The following is a 17,345-nucleotide window of genomic DNA, read 5'->3' on the forward strand; positions in this document are numbered from 1 at the left end:
CCTGTGTGTGCAGCTGGGGAAACCAAACTTGTTTACAGAAGCGAAACTCGTGGCTTGTTATCTTACATGAACAACAGCCCCCAGCATTCCAACAAGCTGTCTGTCCTTGGGCACATGGGGCTGATGGGCTAGAGGCAGTTGTTTTATATCTATTTTAAGCACAGTAATTTAAACTAAAACACAGCTTTAGCCCTTACACGAGAAGGCACAGAAAGCCTCACTAAGGGCAGAATGGGGCACAGGAGGAAGGCACCAGAGTGTGCGTGCACAAGTATGTGTGTATCTTGCAAGAACCCAGGATCCTCCCATGTGCCAAGGAAGTGCTCTGCACTAAGCTGGTGGATTCTGTTCACAGTCGGACCAGAGGGCTGCTGACAGTAAACAAATGCTATTAAAAAGGCCATGTCTATGGACAATTCTAGGCCAACCATGCCTGTGACGCGAGTTCAGTACAGGGTTGGGAGATGGAAGGTGGGGACAGACAGAAGAGAGCAAGTTCTCTCACCTAGTCCACCATAGGCACAAGAGACTTCCCAAAAGCTGTGCTTCCATCTTGAGGTAAAATAAGAGGCAGCTAGCACAGGCTGGCAATTGGGAATGAGAGCCATGGGGCCCCACCCCCTCAACCCTGCCCCAAAAGCTTGAAGTATGCTTCATGAGCAGGAAGCTGGATGGGCCAGTCTGTGTGGCTCCTTAAGACGCCAGGGTTTTCCAAATAAGTGCCTGTACATCCAGTCAGCTTCTCTGGAAGGGAAAGCTTAGGACTAGGCCATCCCATCATTCCCGACGTTCCCAGGCCAGCTCACTAGGCTTGGCTCCAGTTGACTGCAAACCTCAGTCTCGCCTTTTAACTTGTGTCAGGACTAACCTGACCCTACTTCCCAAGCAGCTGGGCTGTAAGCACTAAGGAAGAGTTTGAATTGTGCTGGCACCTGCACCATTAGCAAAACCACTTTCCTACAGCATGATTTGCTTTACAGGTCACACCCTACTCACAGCTGTCAAGAAAAACAGTGACGGTCACCACTCTATTCTATTCTTTTCCTTTAAAAAAAATTTTTTTTTAAAAGACAGGGTTTCATGTAGAGCTGGGCTAGCCTCAAACTTACTACATAGCTAAGGTTGGCCTTGAATGCCTTATCCTCTCAATTCCACCTCCCAGTTGGGATTACAGGTGTGCACACCACACCTGGCTTGCTGGTTCAGTTTTTAAAAGGATACTTGTTCCTAGTATCCACAAGGGGATTGGTTCCAGGATCCGTTAGGATACCAAAGTCTATGGATACTTTGGTCCCCGTATGAGCTAGCTCAGCGTTTGAACACAGCATGTGCACACACTCTTGCATGTTTTAAATAATCTCTTTACTTTTAGTTTAGGGATATATTCATACTAATCAATAAAGTGTCAATGTTATATGAATAGCTTAAGGAATGACATGCTTGCTACAGATGCTATTTTTTTCTTCCGTATTGTTTCCAGAGAAGGTTGGTTGAGATCACAGTTGACAAACCCATGAACATTGACGATCATCTATATAGTCAACATGCAAATAAGATGCTTTTTTCCCAAAGCAGTTAAATATGACGTGGTAGAGCACTTCCCCAAGCACATCAAATAGGCTGCAGGGACAGAAAGTGGCAGTTGTTGAGCGTGTGAAACAGCTAGAAGTCCTGGCCCTGTTGACCTTTTCTCAAGGCACCGAGGTAAAACTGCCAGCTTCACATACTCAATACATACCTAGTAAAACCAGTGCACATGCTCCCTAAGAAATACACTGGAGGCTCGTGGCAACAACTCCAAACATAAAGCATCCATATTAGGAAAGTTAACAAACCACTGGACCCTAGGCTGGTGTACACTGCTGCTGAGGCAGAGGAAGGAGGGCTGAGGAGACAGGTGTAGACCATGTGCTTTATGGTCAAGCACAGGGAAGGCAGAAACCCAGCCCTCATTTTATAGAGAAGGTAGCTGCCCAGAAGCCACTGCATCAGGCCAAGGCTAGAAGTGTTCTGGTAGGACCTGGGAGGAGCTAAAATTAGGGAAGTAGCATGCTGATGAGAAATCTGTGAGGTCAGGGCAGGCAGGAAACAGGGATCTTAGGGGCAGAGCACTGCAGGACCCAGCAGTGAAGAGGGTTCTGTCTGCCCTCAGCACGTCACACCATCAAGGAAGCTGTGTTTACCCAGGAGCCTGGCTTCAAGTGAGCAAACTCTCACTGACGGTGTTCCCTTCCAGTTCTGTAGCCAGTGTGGACCTTGTAGAGACTTAAGCTGGAATGCACTACTTTTGTAAGAAAAAGCTACCACTCATTTCCCCAGAAGTCTCTAGTCCTGGGAGAGGCTACGGGAGTGCACGTGGAACTGGGGAAGTGCACTTTAGGGCTGAGGGAGGGAATGCAGGATGAGAGCATGAGAGAGGGCTCTGTTACCTCGACTCTTGCACTTTTTCTCAGCCTCAGTGAGCTACATTTACTCACTAATCTAAAAATAAAAAACTATTCATTTCTGACGTTCAACTGCTCTAGACTCTAGGGACACAGCATCTCAGAGCCCTCAGGGAACCAACTGAATTGAATAGAAAAGACAGCAAAGCTGTACTTGAAGATCACAAGAAGGGGACACAAGCAAGAAAGCAGATGTGTGCTTCAGAGTGGGTGCTAGGAGTTCTCTGAGGCACATCTGGATAACTAGGACGAGCTAAGTGCTCTAGGAACTGTGACAACTCTCTAGATAGAGTAACAGGCTCCTCTCCAGTCTTGTATACAATGACTCTAGGGCCCATGGGCCCGTTCCCTGGCTACTTTGCTTGCCTGCCAGACCTTTAAGCCAGGCAACCAGCCACTGCCCCTCATTCTGACTTGGTCTCCCTTTCCTCTTAGCTCTTGCACAGCCATTAGTCATCCATACTGGATGTGCTTATGAATTCAGATGCCATGCCGGTAGGGTGCTTTGTCTAAAAATCTGTGCACAACCCAGGTCAGAAACTTTCAAATGCTCCCCCATTACCTCTACTGGAGCAAGCACAAGGCCTTCAGCATACATAACCCACAAGCCCTACCCATCCTTTGGCCTCACCTCCTGCCCATTCTGCTCCCCCTTAAGCACAGCCCCGGATATTCTATACTATTCTCTGCTCTCCAAAGACAATATTCAAAGTATGTTCACATATTCACCTCATCTCTTAATTCCCCAATTCTTGGAGCTTAATCTGGTGACTCCTTTCTAACAAACAGAATGACAGAAAAGGGTCATGTGTGACTTGGGGTGATTTGTTACAGGGTCAATAATAATGGGAATACCTCAAGTATGGATAACTGTTCTCTGATGCTTCAGGGCCAGTACACAGCCATTTTCTTCCTGAGATGCCTCCTACATTGGTGGCCTTTCCACCAAACTTCTCACCAACCTTCAAGGTCCAACAGAAACGTCACCTCTTCAATGAAACATTCCTTAACATCATTTCCACTCCAGAGCTGGCTCTTGCTCATGTGTATGGCTTTTAGCATGGATCTTTCTACTTCACTGATCTCCACTACACTCTATTACCTCAGAGGCTGTTGAAGCCCCCTCCACTGCCTACCTGTCTGGGCAAGAGAAGGCTGGGCACTCAGAAGCTTCCTGGAGGCTATGCCAATCATCAAGAGAGCCACCTCTTAGGATTTCCAGTGAGGTGAGTATAAGGGAAATAAGTATTTTATTTTTTTAATTATTTATTTTTATTCTATGTACATGTATATGTACATGTGCTTTGATTACATGTATGTCTGTGTGAGTGTGTCAGAGACCCCTGAAACAGGAGTTACAGATGGTTGTGAGCTGCCATGTAGGTGCTGGGAATTGAACCCAGATCCTCTGGAAGAGCACATAGTTCTCTTAATTACTGAGCCATCTTTCCAGCCCTGAAATAAATAAAAAATACACACACACACACACACACACACACACACACACACACACACACACATATATATTTAGTTTTTTGAGATAGGGTTTCTCTGTGTAACAGTCCTGGCTGTCCTGGACTTGCTTTTGTAGAACAGGCTGGCCTTGAACTCACAGCGATCTGCCTGCCTCTGCCTCCTAAGTGCTGGGATTAAAGGTGTGCGCCACCACGCCCGGCTCCAGCCCTGAAATATTAAATCCCCAAATCTATATCTTTTCCTCCAAAATAACGGGAAAGCATGAGCATGTATCACAGTCCCCATGGTACATACCCAACAGACTGGGTGAGGAAAGCCAGCTCACCTGAATCAGAGCAAGCACTTTGTCCTGTACGATGGTGGGAGGGTTATTCTTGGGAGAGATAATTTTGACCAGAACGTTGTCAATGAAGTCTCGGTTGGCCACGAGGAGGTGAAAGCGGTGGCCACAGTTCTTCACACACGTCTCCAGCACCTGAATTTGTCGGGGATTGGGGTGGGAGGTCACCACATTGGGAGTGGGGGGGACAGCAGCTGAGTTCCTCATCTGTCAGTCATGCTTCCAGATCATCTTCCTGTTATGTCCCCTCCAAAGCCAACCCTCACACACTCCCACACTAATTCAGTTGTCCCTGTTCCTTGGGAATCACAGTCCTATGTGGACTGAAGGCTCCTGGCTCCGCACAGTAATCAGGCAATTAGCTGTTAATAGAGACATGGGTTTTCCATGAGGGTACTGGTGTTCTAATGGTGTCAGAATGACTGAGAGGTTCCTGAAAATAAAGATTTTAATTCTTCTCTAGGCCTGGGTGTGAGATCTTAGCCAATGGGACACAGTCTCTGTCAAAAGAAGAGGTTGCTGGGAGAAGTTGAATTGCCTGGTGAATTACTGGCTCTAGTGTGTGAGGAAGCAAATATACACCACCAACATACTCTTGTTCTCCAAATAAACTCAGCAACAACAACGTATTGTAACCTTTGAGAGGTGATGTGTGGCCCCAGCTGCCAGTCTGTTTTAGGTTCCATCCTTCTTCAGTAAGACCCTGCTCGCTTCTGTCTCATCTGGGAAGGTCCATAGGCTTTAGCTCCTTTGAAAGGATGGCCGGTAGGTTCTGATCAAGTGGCAGTGGGAGTCAGCCTTAGCTTTGCTACTTCCTCCCTGATGGTCCAGGACAAGTTTCACTTACCCCAATTCCTCATCTGGAAAGTGGGAGCAATGAGCTCTCCCTCACAGGGAGGATTAGGGGGCACATGTCAGCCACTTACATCCTGCACAGGGTAGACTACCATCAGGACCACAGGATGTCACTTTAGAAGGCTGCTGCATCAATGGCTTCTTCCTTGTCCCCAGGAGAGGCACAGGAGTACAGGAAGGGTCTCTCCAGCCTCAAACCCAGTTCTCTGAGTCTGTCCCTCCTGAAAACAGCCCACAAGATCACCCAACCTTCTAAGCCCTTCCCATGGGCCTGCTAACAAAAACCACCTACAAGGATAGTGCCAGCAGCAGGGGACACTTCTAACCACCTCATTGTTCCTGTGTAACCATGAATTAGCTTCTAAAGTTGCTTCCTAAGTGGTTCCTAACATAGGCTTTTGTCTTGACAATGTGCAGACAAAAAGGTTCACCTTATAACATAGACTGAATGCCAGCTACATAACAGGTACAGGGAGATCCCTCCATATTATATATAATTTAATTCTATTCTCAAAACTACTAAGGTGCCTCACTGATGGATGCTGAGCTGCTGAGCCCTTCTTTCCCAAGGGGCAGGTGGGGACCAGCAGAGCAAAAGGCTCAGGAAGTTGGCCTGGGTGAAAATAACTAGAAACAGAGGCACAGGCTGAGGACAACCCTGGACTCTGCTTCTCTTTCTAGGGAGACTGTGGACAGGATAGTCTTCTCTCCTTCGGTTTTCCTACAAAGCAGACCTTAAGGTCAGTGTGTCCCATGCTGGCCTTGGAAAACAACTTGTGCACATGTGCTTAAAGCAGCCCAAAGCCTCTATATGTAGGAGGCATAGGAAGTCCTCTCTATCAAGGCCACTTCAGGCTACCCTTCCAAAAGGCACTCGGCAAACCTGACTTTGTGGGTTTTAGAGGATGAAACACAGTGGCAACTTTCTGAGATACAGCCAAAACCCATGGAATAAGCAAAGGCAACGAGAAGCAGATGTTAGGAACACGCATGTGAAGGCTCACGCAGAGAGGCCTCAGGATCTCTAGCTCCACCGGATAAATACTAACAGCCTGGGCAGGGACAGATGTGCAGCTTGGAAAGGGCCACAAGGAAGGGACAGGGCTGACAGAGACTAAAAAGTGAAGCCATTGTGGCAGACATAAAACCATGCCAAGTGTGCGAGACAGCGGCCTGGCTACAAGGACAACAGGTCTGCATGCCCACAGGTCTCCCAAGAGGTTCGCAGAAAAGACCTGGCCCTGAGGAAGGCCAAATGATGGCTTCCAAGTGATGCTGTGGGGAGGCTAGGACATATAGTCATTTTAAAAAGCTATACCAATACTGGTTGCCATGAAACTGGCATGAAGAAGGACACATGCCAGACACTAAAAATGATGGCTTGTGCTTTATTCTGGGCTCTATCAATGTTGAGGTAAAAATAAATAAATAAAACTTTCACCTATTTCTCAACTGACTTTTCTTCTTTGCCATGCAAATCCCAAGCCTCTGGCTGAGAGGCCTCTCCTATGAAGTTTTGGACTTTATTTTGGGGGCAGGAGAGATCACAACAGCCCCTCTGTTTTACAAGGAAATATGTTATGGCAGTTTGGGATAAATAACCCACTTTTCCCCACCTACAGAAGTTGACATGGTGACTTGTTACAGTTTCTATTAAAAAGTCACTGTGGCCCAGATTTTACAGCATCTGAAAAACTGTTAGCTTTCAAGACAGAAATAGCACCTGAAATGCCCTTTTTAGTTTTCTATATCTTAAGGAAGGGCACAATTCTTATCTATTTGCCCTGAAAGAAGTCAGTTAGCAGACTTTTTCAAGAACCTTTGTATTATTTTCATTTTTACCCCAAACAAAGGACCATTCCATGATGGCACACCACAGCTTGGTGCTTCCCTAGCTGTGAAGTACTCCAAGGCCTCTCAGAGCCCCAAGTCGTCAACTGTGAGAAGAGTAATGAGCCCACTTTGGAAGGTAGTAGTAAACATCTCACCAACTTCTGGAAAGCTCCATCCTGGGCAGATGTTGGACCTGTCTAAACCCGCAGTGCCTGTATAAACTGACCTCCATCATCTCAAATAGGCTGGGAGCAGAACAAGATCTGCCCTGGCCTCTGGCTCCTCTGTCCTGAGCTGCTACTCACAGCTGCTGCGTACAACTGTGCCATCTACATCTTATCTTCTGATACGCTTTCTCCCCATTAAAGCTCGCCTCCTGCATCAGAGTCAGGCAGTAGACCCTAAGGGCCCCTTGGAAGCTGCTGCTGAACCGTGACAACACAGGCTACATGCAGGAAGCTCATTGGAGTGGGCAGAGGTGGGCCTGGGCAGTCAAGCCTGTGCTCGGTGTCCTAAGCTTTCCTTCCCAGGAAACAATACTCACTGTCAGGGCCAACATCACTTCTCTGTAGTTCCGGTTCCCGCTGAGCCGCTTCTTCAGAGCCCGAATGGCATCCTTTGGCCTGGCAAAAGGACAGATAAACTATGACCCTCACAAGCCTCATGGGCACTAGCCCAGTGTCAACTAGCATGGGTATCAAGGTTGTGCACTGCAATATGTTTGTAAAAGGCCCAGGGGGAGGGGAACATCTATAAGAGGGCCCTTTATGCAGATGCAAAAAAAGAGTAAAGAAACTTCTTGTACATTTGTATGGGCCAAACTCAAAAGACTTCTGCCTAAGGGTAAATAGAATCAAGGACAAAACTGACATGATTATTTCAATAGATAGAGAAAAAAGCCATTGACAAAATTCAACATCTTTTCATGATAAAACCTTGAAGAAAGGAATACAGGTTCCATAGCTCAACAAAATAAAAGGGTGTGTATGTGGTAAATCCACATACAATATCATACTGAGCAGGGAAAAACAGAAAGCATTTCCTCTAAAATCAGTATCAAGACAAGGATGTCAGGCTGGAGAGATGGCTTAGATGCTAAGAGCACTGATTGCACTTTCAGAGGTCCTGAGTTCAATTCCCAGCAACCACATGGTCACTCCCAACAATCTATAATGTGATCTAATGCCCTCTTCTGTCATTCAGTCAGAGTACTGTATATATAATAAATAAATCTTTAAAAAAAACACACTGAAAAACAAACAAAAAACCAAACAAGGACGTCTACATTCTCTCAGCTTATTTAGTATAGCATTTGAATTCTCAAGAAGAAACAAACTAGGTACAAATGGGAGAAAGGGAAGTCACATTATTATACTTGTAGATTACATGATCTTATACGTAAAGTCCTGGGCTAGATGTGGTGCACGCCTTTAATCCCAGCACTTGGGAAGCAGAGGCAGCTGGATCTCTGTGAGATGGAAGCCAGCCTGGTCTACAGAGTGAGTTCTAAGCCAGCCAGGGCTCAAAAAACCAAAAAGACCCTGAATACTGCCTTAAAACTCTTAGATCTGATAACACTTTTAGTAAAAGTATCAATATTTTTAAAAACTGTGGTAAGGCAATGATGAATATACTAAGGAAAAAAATAGGACAATACTACTCACAGTAGCCTTAAGACAGAAATAGCCCTAACAATGAAGCAAGCATAAGATCTCTACAATAAACACACTGAAGGGAAAATAATTAAAGAAGACACCAGAAGACAGAAAGAACTCCCATGGTCATGTAGTGCCAGAATTAACATCATGGGAAAGGTTATATTGTCTAATATGATCTATAAATTCAATGCAATCCTGATCAAAATTCCATTTATATTCTTTGCAGAAATAGGAAAAATAATCCTAAAAGTCATAGGAAGCATAATAGGCCCTGAGTAGCCAAGGTAATCCTGAGGGAAGAAAAACAAAACAAAACAAAACAAAACAAAACAAAACAAAACACCAATGCTGGATGTATCAGAAGTTTTAACTCCAGATGGTACTGCAGCACTTTAGTAATAAAAGCAGCACAGTACAAGGCCAAACACAGATTACTGCACACCCAGAAAGAAGCCACCAAATATAGAATCCAGTTGTTTTTTTATTTTTCTACTATGGGCTTCTCTGTGTAGCTGGCCTGAAACTCAGAGATCCGCCTGCCTCTGCCTTGGGATTAAAGCACTGGGACTAAAGGCGTGCCCCATCGTGCCTGGCCAGCCACCTGACTCTTGACAAAGGGGCCAAAAACACAGGTTAGGGAAAAGCCAGCAGCTTCAACAAACAAGCTAGTGAACTGGGTACCAACATGTGGAAGGATGAGACTTAGGCTCTGCCTCTCACCCTACACAAAAATCAGTTCAAAATGCATCAAAGGGGTTAAAGTAAGTCCTGAAACAATGAAATTGCTGGTGGACAGCCTATGGGACACTCTTCAAAAGATAGTCACAGGCAGAGAGCTTTAACAACAAGAATTTACAGATAAGACAGCAGGAAATTTAAAACATTTCTGGGCAGCCAATGTAACAATAAGCATAGTGAAGAGATAGCCTCTAGAATGGGAGAAAATCTTTGCCACCTATACAACTCCAAGAGGATTAATTAATCTAGAAACCACAAATAAATAAATAAATAATCCCAGCACTCGGGAGGCAGAGCCAGGAGGATCTCTGTGAGTTCGAGGTCAGCCTGGTCTACAGAGCAAGTTCTAGAACAGCCAGAGCTATACAGAGAAACCCTGTCTCTAAAAATTAAAAAAGAAAAAAAAAAAAACTATAAGTAGTCAGTAATTACATGCATAACTGTTTATCATGTTTAGCTGTGAGGGAGGCAAATTAAAACTATATTGAGATTCCATCTCACCTCAGTCAGAATGACTACTGCTGAGAAAAGAAACTGGGCCAACAAAATGGCTCCATGGGTGAAGGTGTTTGCTGACGGATTAAGTTCAATTTCTGGAACCCACACACATAAAGGAGAAAGGAGAGAACACACTCCAAAAAGCTGTCCCTGACTTCCACTGGCTCACTACGGAATGTGTGTGTAAGGTATATACACAATACTAACAATAAATTAAATTTAAAATTAAAAGAAACAAAAAATGCTAGAAAGGTTGGAAGGGGCAGGAGTCCTGAGGTGCTGTTGGTTGGAATGTAAATTAGTCTACTATGGGAATCGTTAGCTCATACAAACAGAAACTAGACCTTCCATAGGATTCAGCCCTTTGCTATCACACTGGGCTCCAGCCACCAAAGGGCACATTGCTGGCCTTGGTGTTCCCATCAGCAAATGTTTGGATGTTGGGGCCTCTCACTCCCATGGTTCTAACATGCGTACTGATTCACACATGGAAATGTCCTATCAAACATGAAGCCAAGGTGGACGGATGCTCTGCTAATCAGCCTCATTTGGAGAGAAAGCCACAGTAAGTAGCAAGGCAAGTAAGGCTCTAAAAGAAAGCTTTGAAAACACGACTCAAACTGGAGTTAACAAGAGGCTCAGTTGCTGACAGCGCATGCTGCTCTTGCAGAGGACAGGAGTGTGATTACCAGTGTGCCTGCATCAGGCAGCTCACACCCACTTATAACTCTACCTCCAGGGGATCCAGCCCTCTCAACTCCCCATACTTATATGCAATGCCCATGCACAGATACATATACACACACATACTGAAAAAAAAATTTAAGATTCAAACCTCTTTTGTTTGTTTGTGTGACGACAGGGTTTCTCTGTGTAGCTATCTCTGGCTGTCCTGGAACTCACTCTGTAGACCATTCTGGCCTCATACTCAGAGATCCCCCTGCCTCTGCTTCCTGAGCGCTGGGACTAAGGTGTGCTCCACCACCACCTGGCAAGACTCACTTCTTATTTCCTATCTCCATCTTGAAACACAGTTGCTCTGTCTGAATTCTTGGCTCCTGAGTCAAAGGGCTGAGGAGACAGACATGAGCCCCAGACCAGGGCTTCTACAGTATGGGCGATTTCCAACAGGGATGCAGAGTTTATAACCAGAGCGTTTCAGCAGCTATCTGTGGGAATGGGCTGAAGGAAGCAGGTGACTTGATGGCTCGAGAAGAATGATTTCCTCAGCTGCCTGTGCTCGCCACTGCCATCCCGGGCTGACAAGCTGCACCCTCTTGCCACAAGATCTTTCATCTCCTCTTGGATTTCCATAATGAGAAAAACAGGCACTGCCCTGGAGGGCTGCGAACTTCCGGCTGATGGGATGTCAGCTTTCCCAGATTGTGGGTGAAGGCTAGTCAGATGGCAGGCAGACTCTGGTTAAGTTTAAGCTGAATCTCCCGTTCCAGGTGCTATGCTTCAGGATGTACTGCCTGAGAGCAAAAGAGGAGCATTTCTGTCTGCTGATGTGAGGGAGATGCATTAGAGCAGAGCGTGACAGTCAGGTTGGAGGGAGCATAGAGGTAAAGAAGCCACCAAAGGCTGAAGGAACAGCTGCTGAGTCAAGGGCCACAATCAGGATCGAGGGAAGCATGGACTGGTACGAGAGGTGCCAGGCCAGGAGCTCTCAACAGCAAGATGGGGATCCCAGGGGGCAGTCCTAAGGGCCTCAAGACCAGTCTCTGGCCACCCACAGCTTTCTCAGACTCCTGAGAGCCCTTCTTTCCAGCAGTGGGGAGCTAGCTCTTCAGTGGCTCTCAAACAGCTGCAAGTTATGTCTCCTGTCACAGCTTTTCTCCTGAACACACATCCTCAGCAATCATCCTCTGTGCTGCATTTACAGGACTTCCCATGTTACTCTAGGTTAAAGACTGTAGCCTAAAGACTCAGTGAGCTAGGAACAGTCAAAATCATTGGAAAATTATCCAGATCATTGGATCCTCATCAGAGCCTGCCTAGTATCTGATTGCTCCACACTACACCTACTGTGTGTGTGTGTGTGTGTGTGTTTTATTCTTCTAATCATTATTATAACTCTATGAGATAGGCACTATTGACAAGTCATTTTTATCTGTGATGAGACTGAGGCACAGGGAGATGGGTTGTATACGTGAATGGTGACATAAGCTTCTAGCCCAGGTAGATGGCTCCAGGCTCCACACCCCTTAATCGACACAACTGTGCTTCCTGCACATCTGATACACACGCTGCTTTACAGCCTAGAGATTCTGTCTCTCCCTCCCCACCCCCTGTCATCCACCTGCCTTATTTTGCTAATATCCTGGTATCCTATAAGAGTCTACTGAAGTGTCTTCTCCTTTAAAAAGGCTTTGCTGCTGCCAGCCCCCAGGCTGGCTGAGAGTCCCTGCACATGTTTGTCTCTGTAGCTATATGCAGCTTTTCTTGCTCTGTTTCTTTGTCTGTCTCGGTCCTTGTCATGCTGTGTTATGATTGTATTTAGGTGCTTGCATTCCTCGTCAGACTGCCTTAGGGACTTCATTAATTCCTTACACACTCTAAAGTGTTTATTAAGAGCTGACTATGGAGCTGAGACGTGGCTCAACTGGTGGAGAGCTCGCCTAGCACACAGGAGGCCCTGGGCTTCATCCCTAGCACCGCACAAAACAGGTGTGATGTGCACGCCTGTAATCCCAGTACTCAGGAGGTAACGCAGGAGGGTCAGAGTTCAAGGTCATGCTCCACACACATGGGGGGTGGATAGAGGGAGGGAGGGAGGGAGGGAGGCTGATTATTGTAAACTGTGTTGTAGAAGAGATAACATAGTGAGTGTAATAGAGGGGATTCTTTTTTTTTTTTTTTAATATTTATTTATCTATTTATTACATACACAGTGTTCTGCCTCCATATACACCTGTACATCAGAAGAGGATACCAGATCTCATTATAGATGGTTGTGAGCCACCATGTGGTTGCTGGGATTGAACTCAGGACCCCTGGAAGAACAGACAGTGCTCTTACCCGCTGAGCCATCTCTCCAGCCCCCAATAGAGGGGATTCTTATCCTCTTGAAGTGCACAGACTAGTAGGCTATGGGGCAAGACAGACACTAAAAGACATCACAAAGATTTGAAGCCCAAGTGTAATACCACAGAATATGACAAGTCAAGAGGGAAGAGGCCAGAGGAGTAAAACTTATGTTGAGATCCAATAACTGATAGGAACCATCTAGTGACAGGGAGACTGGCTTGGAGAAACGTGAGGAACAACACTCAGAAGCCCTCAGCCATGTGGGAGGGATTTCAGCAGACACATTACAACAGAGGCAAGCACAGAAACTCTTCCAGAATCACCATGCAGTCATTCCAACACACAGCAAGAGGTAGAGCACTAGGAAATGCACAGCCAGCTCTCCGGGGAGCTGCCACTGAGAAAGCAGGTCTCTGGTCACTCACACTTTGAAAGGGACTTAAGTCTTTTAGAAGGAAGACTATCTCAGGGTTCTTAGACTTTCTGCCCTTGATGCTTAGATGTTTGACTGGTGATAAAAATGTGGAGAATTCAAGGAGCTGAAAGAAAAGTCAGTGAGGCTGAGGGGCTTGAAGAAGGGCTGCAGAGGTGTGTCGCTAAAGGCTCAGGCTGAAAATGTAAGAATGTTCTGGCAAGCTTGCCAGCTGAAACCCACATCAAGAACTGCATGGAAGGCAGAGGGAATGCATTCTTCAGAGCAAAGGTGCAGATAAGAAGCCAACCCCAGCCATGCTTCCAGCCTGCTTCCCGATACTCCCTCTTCACCATGTGACCCCAGGCCAACTGTAGGTCCCTTCATATGCTACCTTGAATACAAGTCACACTGTTCCAGAAGCCAAGCTCAAAGCTGGCCTCTCAAGAAAGCATCTGCAGCATTTCTCCTCTGGAGACGGCTATACCAGGCACAGGCTGGGCCGCAGCCCCCAGCATTCCTAGGCAAGCCCTAGTGTATCGGCCACACTTTCACCTTAGCTTACATCTAGATCTGTCCTCTGCCTGGTCCACCTCAGCACCAGCAGCTCCACCCTGCTGTCTATAGGTCCCAAACCTTGGTGTGATCTTTGACATTTTCCTCATATCCCACACCAGCAAACTCTATTAGCTGAGTCTCACCAGAATCTAACACCACCCTTGTCCTTACCCGCATTCCAGTCCAGCTTGCCATCATCAACTCACAGCAGGACGGCTCTAATAAACCCCTACTGATTTACCTGCTCTGTCTGGCCTTCCCTAGTGAGCCCATTCTGAACATGGGATGGCCATTCAGAATTAAAGCCAGACCACCCCACCTCTTCGCCCAGATCCTCCCAGAGTACCCTATAGTGCTCAGCCCGCCCGACCAGCTTGTGTGCTTTGTCTTGGTCAGAGTTTGCCTCTGTGCTCCAATCTGGAACCTCCCCAAGAGGCGAAGTGTGTCTCGCCCACTGCTGCCCCCTTCATATTTACAACAGTGTCTGCAAAAGGCAGGCAGTTTGTAAGTCTCTATCAAATGAAAGCAGTTCTGACTGAGAGCACTAGCAAGTAGATACATCACCAATATATACAAGCCCAGGGCTGCCTGAGTCCCAAGCGTTCTCCTTGACACTCTGGAGTTGAAAGAACATGGTAAGATAAATGGGTGTTTATGGTACGGACAGAACCCTAAATCGGAACTAGAACGGAGCTGTAGAAAAGGAAATAACATAGTATACAGTAACACCAAGAACCGGCTCAGCAGTGCAAAGAGGGCACGCTGTAGGTTAGGCCACCCACGCCAGGCATGCTCAGCTGCCCTAAGCCATGGGTGCCCCTCTCTCACTCCTTTATCTGATGATTATACTCTGGGCCTACTTCCATGGCACCCTAGAAAGCAACCCAGAGCACAGATAGCACCCATGTGTACAGTGTGGAAGCAGGATCTGAGGAGAGGTGGAGAGAGGTAAGTGATTAGTACAGGTAGCCAAACAGCTCCATTTCTACTCATGATTCAAAGCAGAAGATGGAGCTGTCATTTCTCTAGCTGGAGCACTGCTATGGGACGTGGGGAAGCATGGAGCGGAAAAAGACAGACGACCAAATTTCAGCTTATTAATATCAAATCAACCAGACTGAAAATAATAGTAATAACAACAACAACAACAACAATAATAATTTTTAAAAACTCACCAGAGTTGAGCCCTCCACACTGAGGCCTGACAAGCCATGTATGGCATCCCACCTAACCCGAGTAGTTTCCCAGGAAAACATACCCCTCCTCTGTCTCGTTGATGATATCACAGATCTCCATGTTCAGCGTCCAGTCCTCACTCTGCAGGGAGCCATCTGTTGCCTTCTCTGTGAAATTAAAAAGAAACTGCTTTATGTTTCTCCTGGAATATGGGGCCCTAGAAAAGAAACTAGAACCAGCACCCTGGGACTACTGCTTTCACAGGACAACATTAGGGTGCACACAGCCCAAGGATCAGGGTTGTCTGGTCTCCAAATCCTATGGCTCGGGGGCCTGAGCCATGAAAGCCCAGATTCCAGAGCCAACCCACCAAGCTGGAATACAGGCTCCACCACTTACTAGTTGTATGACTTTGGGCAAGTTAATTAACCTGAAGGTACCAAACCTAGCTAAAACCACAGCATCAGAGAAATCAAATTGTTTAATATGTGCAAACCCTTAGACCAAAACCCAGCACACAGCTTGTCCTCTATAGATGTCTGCTGTTATAAATATGAAAAATCAACTGCAGTAATTAAAATTGCACCTCAGAAGATAAGAAAGAAGGGACAGTTCAGTAAGCTACGACAGGTACGGTGTCACAGTTTGGATCTTACTCATCCCCCAGGCCCCTACCCTACAAAAATCAAAGGCTAAGAGCCTGGTTGAAAGTCTCTGGTGCTACTGGGAGGTAATGGCACCTGCGGGAGGCTGAGCTGTGTAAAAGGAAGTTAGGTAATGAGGAACATGGTCTGGAAGAGGGTTTGGGGGCTCTCTGCTTCCTGGATGCCATAGGAAGCCGTTTGCTCACCCACATATTTCCCACCGAAGGACAAGCCAGCTGACCTTGAACTGACACTACTGTCACAAGTATGCAAAGCTTGCTAACTGAAATACGTGGTATTGAGCCCCTGACATGTAACAACCTTCTGATCCTTTAATGGAGAAAGGACAATCCTGGTATTGAAAACGCATCCTCAGGGCTGGAGGGAGGGTGATTAAGAGCACTGGCTGCTTTTCCAGTGTTCCATTCCCAACACTCCCATGGCAGATTATAGCCATCTGTAATTCCAGTTCCAGGGGATAAGACAGCCTCCTCTGGCTTCCCTGGGCATGAAGTATGCATGGTACAGACACACATGGAGGCAAACTAATTGTTTTTTAAATGGCTTTCCATATGCAAAAAATGTACACTTTTCATATACCATACTAACTCTAAATGTATTAAAGATGTGAACACAAGTGTTGAAAACTATAAACCTATTAGAAGAAAGCAGGAGAAAGCTCCCTGACACATGATTTGACAATGATTTCATGGTCCTAACATTAATATATAAGCAACCATTGTGAAAAAACATAGACACTCGACTAATTAAAATTGAAAACTTCTGGGGCTAGAGATGTAGTTCAGGGGCAGAGCTGAGTGGCAGGTAACTACTTTCCACAGGCCCTGCCTTTGATCTCAGCACCACCACCCCTGCCCCCACCATGCACTACAGACATAAACAACAGAATAAAAAGGCAGCCTATAGAATGGAACAAAGTCTTTGAAAAACATGCATATGATAAAATGTAAATGTCGCCGAGCGTGGTGGCGCACGCCTTTAATCCCAGCACTCGGGAGGCAGAGGCAGGCGGATCGCTGTGAGTTCGAGGCCAGCCTGGTCTACAAAGTGAGTCCAGGATGGCCAAGGCTACACAGAGAAACCCTGTCTCGAAAAAAAAAAAATGTAAATGTCTAAAATATATATGAGTGAATGAGAGAGGAAGGTTGCCAGACATGATGGTATAAGCCTGTAAGCCTAAAGAGGCTGAGGCAGGAGGACCACAAGTTTGAAGCCAGCCTGAGCTTTAGAACCTTAAACACAACATCAAAGAAAAATGGGCAGAGAACCCAAATTGGCATTTCCCCCAATATGTATTACTATATAATATTATACAACGATTATATAAGAAATATATGATCAAATATACTTGCATTAGGAAAATACAGATCAAAACCGCTATAAGTCAATTGTGGTAAACACTGATGAGGATGAGGCAACTAAGTTGTGAGCTAGGGACTATCCTGGGCTATATACATTTGACTGGAGATATAGTTCAGTCGTAAGATGCTTGTCTGGCATTTGTAAGGCTCTAGGTTTAGTCCCTAACACAACAACAACAACCCCGACAATGAGCTATCATCACATACTGACAGGGTAGAGGAATAGATTTGTTTCTGAGTGCTTTGCCTGCATGTCTGTGTACCGCATGCATGCTGTGCCTGTGGAGGCCAGAAGAGGGCG

At 46.1% G+C, this 17,345-nt stretch overlaps 1 protein-coding gene across 4 annotated transcripts in view; it reads right to left on the reverse strand.

Annotated features, from left to right (window-relative positions):
* Window positions 1-17,345, reverse strand: part of Tom1l2 (target of myb1 like 2 membrane trafficking protein) — a 121,860-nt gene that overhangs the window by 36,604 nt on the left and 67,911 nt on the right. For all 4 annotated transcript variants that reach the window (XM_051168194.1, XM_051168196.1, XM_051168197.1 and 1 more), the window contains exons 2-4: window positions 15,101-15,185; window positions 7,493-7,571; window positions 4,246-4,395 (exon numbers count right to left, since the gene is read on the reverse strand). In XM_051168194.1, the coding sequence (XP_051024151.1) occupies window positions 4,246-4,395; window positions 7,493-7,571; window positions 15,101-15,185 (314 nt within the window). The remainder of the gene's footprint in view (window positions 1-4,245; window positions 4,396-7,492; window positions 7,572-15,100; window positions 15,186-17,345) is intronic.

This window comes from Acomys russatus, chromosome 25, assembly GCF_903995435.1.
Source record: "Acomys russatus chromosome 25, mAcoRus1.1, whole genome shotgun sequence".
NCBI classification, from domain to species: Eukaryota; Metazoa; Chordata; class Mammalia; order Rodentia; family Muridae; genus Acomys; species Acomys russatus.